The sequence below is a fragment of the Silurus aristotelis genome (assembly GCF_946808225.1).
Source record: "Silurus aristotelis genome assembly, chromosome: 22".
In the NCBI taxonomy this organism is placed as follows: domain Eukaryota; kingdom Metazoa; phylum Chordata; class Actinopteri; order Siluriformes; family Siluridae; genus Silurus; species Silurus aristotelis.
The window spans coordinates 9,914,467-9,928,494 of NC_139595.1; the positions used below are offsets into that span (position 1 = coordinate 9,914,467).

At 38.5% G+C, this 14,028-nt stretch overlaps 1 protein-coding gene across 2 annotated transcripts in view; it reads left to right on the top strand.

Moving 5' to 3' along the window:
- yeats2 (YEATS domain containing 2) overlaps positions 1–13,568 on the top strand; it is a 36,797-nt gene extending 23,229 nt beyond the window's left edge. For both annotated transcript variants that reach the window (XM_083525495.1, XM_083525496.1), the window contains exons 19-31: positions 1,269–1,436; positions 1,547–1,862; positions 2,156–2,290; positions 5,126–5,203; positions 5,433–5,586; positions 6,577–6,653; positions 6,795–6,874; positions 7,174–7,375; positions 8,076–8,314; positions 8,443–8,517; positions 9,277–9,350; positions 11,027–11,104; positions 11,372–13,568. In XM_083525495.1, coding sequence (XP_083381621.1) covers positions 1,269–1,436; positions 1,547–1,862; positions 2,156–2,290; positions 5,126–5,203; positions 5,433–5,586; positions 6,577–6,653; positions 6,795–6,874; positions 7,174–7,375; positions 8,076–8,314; positions 8,443–8,517; positions 9,277–9,350; positions 11,027–11,104; positions 11,372–11,414 — 1,719 coding nt within the window. In that variant the 3' untranslated portion in view covers positions 11,415–13,568. The remainder of the gene's footprint in view (positions 1–1,268; positions 1,437–1,546; positions 1,863–2,155; positions 2,291–5,125; positions 5,204–5,432; positions 5,587–6,576; positions 6,654–6,794; positions 6,875–7,173; positions 7,376–8,075; positions 8,315–8,442; positions 8,518–9,276; positions 9,351–11,026; positions 11,105–11,371) is intronic.
- Positions 13,569–14,028: the final 460 nt, after the last annotated feature.

A 14,028-nucleotide genomic window follows, 5' to 3' on the forward strand; every position in this document is an offset into this window, starting at 1 on the left:
TACAGTGATGATTGCTTCATTTTCACAGCAGACCCATTTGCTTCAGCCTGGATTTGTCAAGCAGGAACGATGCATTCAGTAATTTAGTAAAGCAGTTACTTGTTCTGTCAACAACAAAAAGTTGGCTAGGTACTAAAGTGTGGAAATTTAATTTTTATAGACCTTTACATACAATATTTCCTACATTTGCATTCCTGCTAACTGACGTTTTCACACATTTGAATACACAATCTGCCATTTAGTGAGGTAGAACATAAACACAGAAAGCTCTAAATATTTTCTGTTACGCTAGCTTCACATTATTTCTTACTTTTTCTTTTTTATTATTCAAACTTTCTTTCGGCTTCTCCCGTTAGGGGTCGCCACAGCGGATCATCTGCATTTTTTAATTTGGCACATGTTTTTAGCTGGATGCCCTTCCTAACGCAACCCTCCCCAATTTATCCGGGCTTGGGACCGGCACTGAAAGTGGCCGGGGTCGGATCCCTGACCCTGGGGATCAAACCCGGGCCGCAGCAGTGAGAGCGCTGCATCCTAACCACTAGACCACCAGGGACCTTTTCTTTTTTATTATTAAATACAGAAAAAAAAAACATTTAAAACACATTGAAACTGACATGTTTTGGTAAGATTCAGCAATGTAAGCTGTTTGGCAATAAAAGGAATGATGTCATTTAAATATATTTAATAAATTTGGTTTGAAACCTCAAATTTTTTTCTGTAAAAGATGTATATTCAATTGCAGTACATGTATGCAAATAACATTTGCTTACTTATTGCCAGTCAGTCAGAACCTTTTTAATTCCAAAGTTTAAATGTATTGTAATTGTTTAAATAAATTTTTAGCAATTTATAAACTGGATACTGGGAGAAAAGGACTTGGGAAGAAACCAAATATTGTTTGTCTGCCAGTTGTTATCCAAATATGATATATATTAGGAGTTTGCCGCATGATTATGTAATCAAAAGAGCATAAGCCAAAGCACAAACCTTTAACTTGTACTTGCTCTGTCACCAAATAGGAGTTACATTTATAAATCTTACTGCAAAAGCTGACTTTTTTCATGCATTAATATTTTAATGCAATTATATCATGTTACTCAAGCATGTAAAATTTATATATTATTTTATCCATTTTCTTTAAAAACAGGTGCACAAGAACCATGTTACTGTTTAAACACAGTATGTAGTTTTGGATTGAATTATTGTTTTAAGCTTAAAATCATCAAAACCGGCCGAGGTGTCATGGTATGTGTGTTAATTGGCAGGTGGTCGGAGGCTCCCAGGGATCTCAGGTAAAGCTGTCTGACGGATCAGTGAAGACAGTGACTGCTGCACACCTGTCAAAACCAGGCAGTACAACTTTGAGGATGACTGGGGGGATCATCACAGCCACTACTTCAAGTTCACCTGCCGCTACCTCCAGTTCCCAGCAGGTAAAATACACATTGGCACGTGGCTATGTTACTGTATTTCTGCTGTTTATTCTTAGCATTCATGCTTTTATTCATTCCTCTCACTCTTTCCCCTGTGTTTCACCCTCCAGTCAGCAGAGGGAGCCCTAGTGTCCTCTTCTTCCTCAGGTACTAAAGCAGCTGCACCGCAGTCTGTACTGATGGCAGCCAATCAGGCTGCAGTAATCAGTGCTGCCAAGAGTGCTAGCTCAGCAGCTAGCCTTTCGAAAAACACCAGCGCCGTTGTAACAATGTCTAAAAACATCAACATGCCGCTCATTAGCCTGTCAAAGGGGGCAGGGACAGCGGTCATGAGCGTGCCCAAGAGCGCCAGCCCCTCATTGGTCAGTGCTGCATCTCTAGTGGGAGGAGCTACAGTCAGTGGGAAAACGGCGACTGCAATTTCAGGTGTCTGATTTTTTGTTCTAGAATCATATATTTTGCACAGGTAACTGAAGTTCAAATTATAATGAGGATGTTTTTGGAAGAAAGTGGAAGAAAAGTTTGAGTACAATGTTTACAATTATAGATTAGGATTAAAACAAATCATTTCGGTAGTAGAAAATCAAAAGAACTAGAATTGTAATTACAAAAATATTACAAATCTTACTTCAAATATAAAATCTTTTGATTTTGATCTTTGATTACTGCTTAAAAATTTGTAATCTATAATTTGTGTGTGTGTGTGTGTATTTTAACAGGCATGTTAAAGCTACACTCTGGGCAGTCAGGCTCACAACAGACTGTACTGACAATTCCAGCTAACCAACTTAAGCAGCTCAGCATCAGCGGGGCCTCCACCGGTCTCCAGACCATTTTAATGCCTGTAGGAAAAGGTGACCCCATTTCCCTCACTTTCTGTAATGTGGGTGCTGTAACAATCCATGTGATATTTGCATGTAGAAAAGCTGAATGTTTAAACTGAAGGGGGGGGGAAATCAAGCATACAGAACAAATTCGGTCCACAACCAACAGGAGTGAACTGGAATTTTGGATGCGTTGACAGAGTTGAAATTGAGTTTTAAAGAAACGTCTGAAAGCTATAGTAACCTGTGTGCATAAACAGGCACGACATTTTGTAATTGGGAGTGTGACCGTGCTAAGAATTAGCTAATCACATTCCACCTCATAAAAATCGTACTGTATAAACAATAACTTTCAAAGATTATTTAATTCCATCAATATAGTGAACAGCTAACAATAACCTTGTCAATGTCTGATATTAATGGACATAACTATCGTATTTTCCGGACTATAAGCTGCTACTTTTTTCCCCGCTCTTTGAACCCCGTGGCTTAAACAATGAAGTGGCTAATTTATGGATTTTTCCTGGGTTTTTCCCGGTTTCACAAACTTCAAGCCAAAAAACTGAGCCCCATAACATTAAACCAATGAAATTGCCAAAATTAAGGGGAACCAATGAAACTCTTTATATCGAAACAAATGCGCATCATAAATATGGATGAGGTTCCTCTAACGTTAGACCTGCCTCTCACTCGGACTGTCAACAGGAAAGGCGATGTCACTCTGAAAACAACCGGGCATGAAACAAACGCACGTCACCTGTGTTCTGAGCTGCACGGCATCAGGAGAAAAGCTTCACCGATGGTGATTTTTAAACGCACAACGATGCCAAAAGAAAAACTCCCGAGAGAAATTGTTGTGAAAGGAAGGAGGAAGACAGTGAACAATGACTTTCTTGGTAGGCTACTGTTTAGATACAAGGCGTGTTACAGACACTGTCTTTTATTAAAGCCTGTGTAAAGTTTATTAGTTTCAATGTAGACACCTGCGGCTTATAGATAGGTGCGGCTTTTTTATGTTAAAAATAATAATCTTTGTAAAATTCACACTTATATTTGGCTGCGCTTAATAGTCCGGAAATTACGGTATATGTTTATCTGCTTCTTTCACTACACGTATAAAATGATGACCTGCTCCATATCAATTTCTTTTTTTCTTTTTTCCCTTGGCATTACATTTCAGGTGGCTTATTAAGCCTTAGGCATTTGTTTGTATATTTCTTTTTCTCTACCTTCGTACTTATATGCAGTATCTTACAATAGTGAGTACACGCCTCACGTTTCAGCAATCATTTTATTATATTCTTTTCAAGGGACAATACTATAGGAATGAAACTTGGATATATTTTAGTCAATGTGAAGCTTGTATAGCAGTATAGATTTACTGTTCAACTTGTTCAGGAGCATGAATTAATGGAACCATGTCCCATGAGTGGTGACACCCTCGTGAGGAGTTTTAACAAAATTGTGCCTTGCCTACAGTCAGTCTTGGTGGTGGTAGCAATATGGTCTGGGGCTGCATGAGTGCCGCTGGTACTGCAGAGCTGCAGTTCATTGAGGAAAACATGGATTCCACCCGTGAGCACCTGTTGGGCATCTTTAAGCAGAAGGTGATGAAGCACCATGTGTCTAACATCCAGAAAATCTGTGATGTCATGAAGAGGAACCCAGCAACAACCTGTGCAGCTCTGGTGATTTCCATGCCCAGGTGGATTAAGGCAGTGCTAGATAACAATGGTGTTCACACAAAACGTTGACACTGGAAATGTTCACTTAGGATGTACTTCCTTTTGTTGCCAACTATTTAGACAATAATGGCTGTATGTTGAGTTATTTTCAGAGGACAGTAAATCTGTACTGCTACAAGCTGCACATTGACTTCTCTAAAATATATCCAAGTTTCATTTCTATAGTATTGATCCTTTAAAAGATATACTAAAATGGTTTGCATGGATGTGAGGGGTGTACTCACTTTTGTGACATATTGTATATTTTTCCAATCCCATATCTACTCTCAGCTCTCTTCCTCTAGGTACACATTCATCAATTCTTTTTTTTTTTAAGGCAGTTTGGATTATTAGTAAGTGGATAAATCTCACTTTAACAGTGTCAAAATGCGCAGTGTGAAGCCATCTTACATATTTTTATTCTCGAGAATTATACATACTACAAACTTCATTCTCTGCCCACCTTCACGCCAACAGCCAGTGAAGGTTTGCAGATTTTTAAGCCCACACTCTGACCCTATAAGGCTAGAAGCTGTTGTTAGAATGATGTATGTGTATGTGTACGGTGTGCTCAGAGAGTTTGCAGAATGCGCTCTCTCATTTGTTTGGTGCGTTTGCCTCCTTTAGTTATTTTTCTAAAGACAAAATATTTAGTCAGTGTATATTTTAGTGCAGAAACTTGTGTACTGTTTGTAGTGCTCCTATTGGTCTTCTCATTCAATGCCTTCATTGAATCCATTTTATTGCCTTCTCCTTCTCTCTCTCTCTCTCTCTCTCTCTCTCTCTCTCTTCTCCCCCCCACCCCCCCCCCCTATCCCTTACAGGCTGTAATTACAGCACAGATTGATTTAGTCCTCTGTCTAAAGGCAACATGATAGCCAGTTCCGATTCTATGTGTGGGAAAGGCACATGAACATCCTAGTGTTAGACGAGCTGTTTCCTGTAATGGTCCTCTCAGTTTCCATAGTGATGGGACATAATAGAGAGTAGAGAGACTATGTGGGGGCAAAGAGAGAAAACCGTATGTGTCATGTTTCTCAGACATGGATACTTTATAAAGCTTTTAAATAACCATGACTTTTTAAAATCTAAAAATTGTGTAGAAATCTTTAAGAATTCCATCTTTGTATGTGCTGTGCAGTGGTGCAGTCGGGTTCTAAAGCTGCATCCAGTGCTCAGAGTGGCGTTTCCCCTTCTACCACCACACCTATAGCTCAAGGTGAGACGCATACGTACAGTACCCTGTAAATGCACATAGGAATGTGGATTTACAATACTCAATGTCTTACTAATGGTTTTATCCTTTCATTGTGTGTGTGTGTGTGTGTGTGTGTGTGTGTGTGTGTGTGTGTGTGTGTGTGTGTGTGTGTGTGTGTGTGTGTGTGTGTGTGTGTGTGTGTGTGTGTGTGTGTGTGTGTGTGTGTGTGTGTGTGTGTGTGTGTGTGTAGTGAAGACAGAACCTGGGTTGTCCAGCTCCTGCACTACTCCAGTAACGCCTACGTCTACCCTTTTATCCCCTGTATCTACTCCACTGCCCACAGCTACATCTGCTACTGTTAAAGTGGAACAAGGCACAGAGACCACGACACATGAACTCATTAAGTAAGAACGGTCACAAGATAAAAAGTTAATTTAATTAAACCCACAAGCCCACGGTGCAGCCAGCAACACACACAAATAAAAAATAAAAAAAACATACACACTGATACACTTTAACAATAAATATATTGCCCCAACACTCCACAAGTCAAATAAAAACAAATACCATCTATGAACCCACAAGAAATTCATAATTCATTTATTGCAACAAAAGAAATAATCATTTGAGTGCTCCAGCTGCCCCGCCTCCTATGCCAGACATGTTCCTGGTCTGAGAAGCAAAAAAGGAAGGCGACCCTGAACTTGACCAGTGCAAAAGCTGATTTTGTAATTTGCTAAAGGGTACTGTAAAAATTCCCACTGTTGTCAGAAGTTAAATTGATTTGTTGCTTTTATAGGAATCAGTGTTGCAAAAACTTTGTGTGTCGCACTCAAGCGAAAGCTTAATTTGAAGTTGGCTAAATATTAAATGGCACTTATTGTAAGGAACTACCACAGCATCTGGTTTTTTTTTTTTTTTTGTTTGTTTTTTTTTTTTTTTTTTATACAAGTAACCTGATAAAACATTTTAGTGTTAAAGCAGCATCTTGAATAGAGCTGTAGATGACTGACCTGAGCACATAGAGCAGTATCAGCCTCATTAAATTGCCCATGCTGTGAATTAGTGTAGCGAGTGTGCAGAGAAACTGTCACACATGAGATCACATCAGTTCTGAAAGTACTGAGCACTGAGACATGCATTTCTATTGCCAGGGTCTACACATCGCTAGCGTGGTTTGTGTAATGACCAGTCTTGCAGACGCTGTTTAATGTCGTAATATCTAAATAGTAAACCAGCGATGCTGCAACCAACATAAACAGTCTAGTGGCATGTACAGTTACACTCATCACAGTTAAGAGTACATTTTGATTGCTGTTGTTTGTTACATTTTAACGCATTTTAAGGCAAAGTTAATAATGATAATGAATTCTCTCTTAATCTCTTTCTTGTAGTACTGAACATATTGAAACCATGTTGCAACTATTAACGGCTGCATTGAAGAAATTTCCGTTGATTGTCGCAGAAAAAAGTGAGCCACTTCTCACCTACTTGCTTTATATTTAATCTTAAACTCACTTTTGGTGGTTTTGGATAAATTTTTTTTTTTATTATTATTTTTATATCCTGTCAAATTAAATTGTACCTATAATGCTGTGTGTGTGCATGTTAGCGGAAGATTCCCACCCATTCTGTGCTACCTCTGTGGAGCAGTACTATTCCTGGAACATTGGAAAGCGCAGAGCTTCAGAGGTATTGTGTGTGTGTGTGTGTGTGTGTGTGTGTGTGTGTGTGTGTGTGTGTGTGTGTGTGTGTGTGTGTGTGTGTGTGTGTGTGTGTGTGTGTGTGTGTGTGTGTGTGTGTGTGTGTGTGTGTGTGTGTGTGTGTGTGTGTGTGTGTGTGTGTGTGTCGAGAGAGGGAGTCTGAAGCTGAGAAAGAATTCACAGAATTCACACAGACATGACATGGCACTTTAATATGTCTCAGGTCAGCATAATGTCAAATCTGGTCTCACTCTTGTCTCCTCTCTTCCGTTGCATGTGTATGTGTAGCTCCAGAGAGCAGTAGCAGTGAAGCGTCTAGTTCAGGATATTTTAGACCGGAACCCACGACTGCAGGCCCTCAGTCCCCCCAAAACCAGGGAAGTGGTGCAGTGGTGCCGCCTCCGTGGTTACACACCCCCTGACCCTGAACCCCAGCGCATAGAGGAGGACTCCATAGAAGACATTCTCACACAGATAGACAGTGAGCCAGGTTTGTGTCCAAGTGCTTGTTCATGTGTGTTTGTATGTATACATAGTGGTGACCTGTAAAAACACCCAAGATTTTGAATGATCTGATATTTTTTTGATGCACGGTTGTGTAATTGATAAATTACACAACTTGATTTCATCAAGGCGCAACTTAACCCAGCAGTCTTAATAAGAACATCTGGGCTGGACCAGTCTTCTCAGTGCGCACATTGAAGAAACTCATTAAATGTGTGTATTTATCCTGACTTTTGTTTATTAACTAATTACGGATCCCAGACCTTAATGTCATGTAGTTGTACAGTCCAGTGCACATCTGTAAATCCACATCAACAGGGACCCGAATTCATCAGCAGGGCAAAATAAAGATAATGATGATCCACACAAGAACAGTTCGCCAATTACAACACTGTTTTTGTGTGCATGAAGATTGTATTGTGTTTGTGCCCAAAGGTTTTTTTTATTGATTAGCCCCTTAATATTTAATCTTTCTGCTAAATAAAGACAAGTATGTCTATTAAAAGATCATCTGACCTAACGATTTACTCACTGGCTGATTATTTCTGATTAGAAAATGAGAATAAAACAGGCTGTGCTCATAATATTAAGGGCAGAGCACACAGAAAGCATGTTTTTGATGGCAAGATGACAGAAATGTGTCTTCTAATAAAGAGAGGGCTAAATCTTTGTGTGTGTGTTTGTAGAATGTCCATCTACTTTGACAGATGGTGAGGAACTGTGTCAGCGTCTAGAGCAGTTGCAGAAGATTCTGAAGACTGAGCCGGAAGAGGAAGACACGGAGCCTGTCGACATCATTGCTGTTAAAGAGGTTCGCAGCCAGAGGGTCACGGTCAAGCAGGAGCAGGAGGAGGCAGAGCAGGAGCCCAAATATTTCATGGGGTTGTGTCCCTCTTCACAGTTTATTAGAGACACATCAGAGCAGGTTATTATCATTCAGACAGACACTTGATCAGTCTGTTGTTCTTACAGCTGTCTACAACAGAGACTTAATTTAGCTCTGCCAATAATCTAGACCTGTCTTTCACTCTTTATCACCTCTGTCTCTTTCAGATTGGTGTGAGTTTTCAGCCAGTTGAAGTGGAGAGGAACGTCTTTGCTCCAATAGTGGAAGCTATGATTCTCAAGGTATATATTTTTTGGGACAAAAGCACTTTTCTGTCTTAGGCTCTGCCTTCATTTCAATCTTATGTTGTGTAATGCTGAGCGAGTGATGGAATAAGTCGATGAATTGCACTTGTCTTTATTCTACATCTGTTTCTGCAAGGAATTTGCAAGTTTATCATGTAATTTAAAAAGATTTTTTTCCTAAATTAAATACAATAAAATTTACTTAATTTAAAAACTTACAAACTATTTAGATTACAGAAATTCTTACATTTCAGTGTTTCTGAATGAAAGAAAGTGTAATTAAACCTGATTCTTTTGTTTTGACTCGAGTATATTATGTTAAAGCACAGATTGCAAACAAAAGTTAGTTATCTTAAGATTTCTGGGTAAAGTTCTACTATGGTGCTGAAGTTGTTTGGTGTATTTCTGCATATGTCACTACATGTACTACTGAAAAAGCATATGTAACCCTGTCTTGTGATCATGCTGATTTTGTCTTTATTTGTTTCTTGTTTAAATGGAATAAAAATAATTAACAAGCTACTTAACAATAGCAGATTAAAAAGCACATCCACGTTTTTCTCCAGAGCCATTCCAAATGTATTGTAATTACCACATAAATGCCATCGTTTTTCTGCTGCCTCAGTTTATTCTTCTTGAAGAAAAAAAACATAATACTAGAAAACCTTCTGAACAGTATTTAATATTAATAAATTAACTTGGGTTGTGTTTTTATTTCTGTAATTTTTTATTTTATTTTTTTATTTTTTCTTCTAGGCTACACAACAGTTTGCCAGCGAGGTCCTGAGGGAATCCCTAGCAAATGCCTATGGGAAGTCACCTCAAAACAGGTATGCCCACCCATGCATACATCAAACAAAGAATCATCAAATGCATTATCTATTTAATATTAATATTCATTGTGTGTCCATTCTTAGTTATCTACACATCTTTCTAAAAATATCTAAATAAATGGACATTGGTGGGATGCCAGTCTTGTTGCACATCTCTATTAGGTTTTGAGACAAACATGTGTTCGAGGTTTTGTCTGGAAAGAAATGTCTGCGTAAAGTAGAAGCTAACAGAGATATTATATGTATATGCATATTTGTTATTCAGGAAATGAGTATAAGGATGGGGCTAAGTACTTAGTCAGCATTTCTGTCTGATCTCATTCTCAGGAGGGCAGCTCATACAGCCTAGATTCTTATACTTGTTTACACAGATCTCTATCTCTGCCTCTCTCACACACATGTATACATCATCTCTCTGTCTCTCTTATCTCTCATATGCAACCAGAGTGTTAGCAAAGTCATCACGGTTTTATAAATCATTGCTACACTGGTTCAGCCAATGCATGGCATCCTGTAATTGATCATACACTGTATCACTGATTTATATGTGAAATTGTAGGTGCCACATGATTAGATCTGCAACTTGGTTGCTTCTTGTATTCTAGTTCTTTATAAACATTCAACATTTAATTAAAACTTTATTATATACTTTTATTAGTTTGTGGTCACATACAGTCATAAGATTCGTATGTGTGTTTTTTGAACATCCCCTCCAATATTTATCCCCAGTCTGCTGTTAGAATTACCCAGCTTCTTCTTGGAAGATGTTCCACTAGTTTTTCAACTGTGTTGGTGAAGATCAAGTGGTCTTTTTTTTGTCATTTCAGCAATATACAGTACATTCAGTACACAAAAAAATCTAAGTTTTCCTCCTTGACCAAGGTGGAGCAATGAAACAATCTAACTCCAGATGACACAGCGCACAAAACTTACTAGGACACTACATAAAATGCCATGTGTGAAAACAGGTGCAAACTACACAATGAGACAATAAAACTAGTACAGTGCCTGTGTTGACCAGTAGATGGTTTGTGTTCATTCAGCTATCAGTGTAAGGTGAGGAGACCTGGGGTGCAGTAGGCATTTAATTTCATCCAAAATTTTTATTTTGCCCACGCAGTGTACACTGATCATGCATAACATTATGACCACTGACAGGTGAGGTGAATAACACTGATTATCTCTTCATCACAGGACCTGTTAGTGGGTAAGATATATCAGGCAGCAAGTGAAGCAGGTTTGATGAGGGCCTAATTGTGGAGATAACTAGAGAACTGGGTCAGGGCATCTCTAAAAACTGCAGCTCTTGTGAGGTTTCCTGGTCTGTAGTGGTCAGTACCTATCAAAAGATGTCCATGGAAGGAGGAGTGGTGAACAGGGTCATGCCAAGGCTCATTTGTGCACATGGGGAGTGAAGGCTGGCCCGCGTTGTCCGATCCAACAGCGAGCTACTGTATGGGTCAGGACTGTTTTGGCAGTAAAAGGGGGACCAACACAATATTAGGCAGGTGGTCATAATGTTATGCCTGATGAGTGTATATTTAAAATTTTCAGAGACGACTAAAATTCCTGTTTGTATTTTAAAAGCCCTGTTATTTTGTGATTATATAACATGTTTATTTCTGTCTTTTTTAATGGTTTGTTTCACTTTTTCTTTTCCCTTTTATTTCCAGAGTTCCTAGAGAAATCACAGGCATGAATATACACCAGGCTGTCGGCTCGATTCCCAGCTGTGATTTTCTTACTAACCGGTACAACTGCCTACCTTATTTTATTGTGCATTATGCTTATTTACAGCTTCTTGTGAAAGTTTGTTTTCTTTTTGTCTGTCAGTAGCTTGTAGTAATGTAGTTTTTTATTATTACAGCAGTCAGTGTTTTGCTGGTGCTGCACACTTTTTTTTTATTCATTTTACTCATTTTTATTTTTCCTTAACACTTTTACGTTTAGTTTGTTTATTTTAATAAACAGGGGGATAGTTTAAAGATAAATAATGTCTTTTTCTCTTTGATTGCTAGGTACATGGGCTTCATGCTGAAGGATGGTGACCATGCAGACTGAAAGTGGAATTAGACTGCCAGAGCTACCACAATCAATTTGCATACACATGCACAGATTACAAGCATGCCTTCTGTACACGTTCAGCAACACACAAGTGTGAAATGTAAGCAGGGGCACAAATTGAAAGGCAAGAAGCTGGTGTTTTGATGGTTTAAAATCATGATTACAGTTAACACATGGACATGCTGTCGGGTTCATCAAGATCACATTTGTAGTGTCTGGACCTGTTCAAACCATCTTTCTCTGAGTTTCAGCCTGTAGTTTGGCTTTTATCAATATGCGAGCATCAGAGTTAGAACTATTGAATTTAACATCCACATCTCAGTACTGCACCTGATCTTGCGTGACTGTTTCTCTGCTCATCAGGCTGTTGGAGCTACACTAGCTTCTATATACAACAAGGGAAAACATTAAATTAGATATAAATTGTGTAGACTGAGTGGAAAAAGCAGAGGCACTTAATATACACTCTGTGGACCTTTTTATGTCTGTGTTCGTTATTCTCAACTCGTCATCATTTCACTGTTTTCTATACAAGCAGTTTTAGTGGAAGACTGGATAGTAGTAATACTAGTGATACAGAATGGTTATGTTGTAGTGTCACTGATATACTTAAGTATTCACTGGTCTTAATCTGTAGGTTACTGTTGTTTTAGGAGACCTGACAGTTAACCAGAAAATGTCAGTAATGACGGTGTTTTGTGAAGTCTGTGTTTTTTTTTTCTTTTCCCCCATAACATTCTGAAAACAGCCGACTTGACATGTTTTTATGTTTGTTGTCTATAAAGTCTTGACCATCTTCAGGCTAAGACGTATGCAGGATGTGTGTTTGTAAGGTAATGAAATAGACAGTAAAGGAAAAATTCCTGTGTTGTGAAAATACTTTTTGTTACATTTACTGAAGCATTTGTTTTGTTATGGTTTTGGCTGGTGCTTGACGGAGACATGCTAAAGTCTTAATATTCAGGTGCTTTTGTCACTATACACAAGCCTTTCTAACACGTGGTCCTAATACAGCTCTAAAGTTTTTTTTTAGGTTTTATGTGCTTAAACACACCTTATTTAACGGGTTACTTACCAAGCCATGTTCAAGCTGAATCAGTTATGCTGGAGATGAATCAAAGCTAAATTATGCAGCAGTTGTAACACCAGAATGGCAATAATTTATTTTGGAGGAAAGTTTCTGGGTCCAGATGGTTCATTCATGTAGACAGTGTTGATGAATTTCAGAGGAGGGAGAAATTTTTGTGGGAGGCCAAAAGTGATTATACAACTAATTTGATAATTAACGAACTCGTACTTTTCACTTGGTTTCATTCCATTTTCGTTAGCATAAAGAGCCTTTTAATCTCAACTGTTAGTCATCATTAGGGTTAAACAGCTGGCACAGTTGAGTGCACATTTGCATAACTTTAAGACAAAATGAAGAGGGAAAACTAAATAATGAAGTGGAAAAACATCACGGTTCAGAACTTTGCAGCTTTCTTTGTGAAAGTGGTGATAAATATTTTGTAAGAACTTCTACCCACCTGCCTTTCGAACTACCTCCAATCTCTCGTATCTTCTTACAAGGTTAGTTTGGATTGTCTTAGTTGTAATATTTACCCCACCACCCTTCCTATTCTTTCTGTTTTACCTACGTGGGTTTGATTGGCCACTCTTTGCTTGTTCTTCTCGACACATCTTTTATAAACCCATGTCAGACACTGCCTTTTTCAGATCAGGTGTGTACACTGTGAGGATCATGACACAATGTCAATTTATTGCCTTCTGTTCTTTTCAGGTTTTCCGTTGTCATGTTGCAGGACACATTCATTGAATTGTAGAACTTGTTGCACTCGACAATATCACTTTCTGCATTGTGATCAATGTAGAATTAATGAACCAGCAACGCGTCTGTCCAGTGTGTCTGTGTATTTGTAAAAGTAAATGTATGTCTAATTATTTGATTGATTGGATGCCAAGGTTTGTTTGCTCTGTGATCGTTGTATACTTTTGTGTATGCACGCGCTCTGTGCACCAACACACTTCACTAAAGTCATTACCTGTTTAGCCAATCCTAATGTATTGTAGACATGACCAATTATATTTTGCCTTGTAATGTAACCAAAATAATGACTATTCTTGTATTAAAACGGTAGACATGCCACTAAAGCACTGTATATTCTGCGTTATTTAGATACTGTGTAGTCTTTCTGCATCTCTGGTTGTGAGGGATGGTGGTGTTCATCAGATTTTCTTTTAACTATGATAGAGGCACCAAAATGGTGGTATGAGCGCACCTTACCAGGGTCTAGATCAAAATATGCTGGAAGCTTTTTTATGTTGTTTTCAGGTATCTGGGGTCAATTGGTAACTAATATTCACTTTCAGCTTATTTCATTTCATTCTAGTTTTCTTTCAGGTTTTGTGTTTTCCAGGCTGTGGAGAATGAGCAGCTGTTAGAGTGAAGATTAAGGCTACAAAGTCAGTGGCTATATTTTTCTTCTCTCAGTGAGTCAGTGCATTTACTACAAGAGTTATCTGGTAAAAAACTCACATGCATCTGCCAATTCTGTCTTTTTCACTCTGTTGTACCCAAACTGTGTTTGATTAAGGCAAAAATCTAGTCATT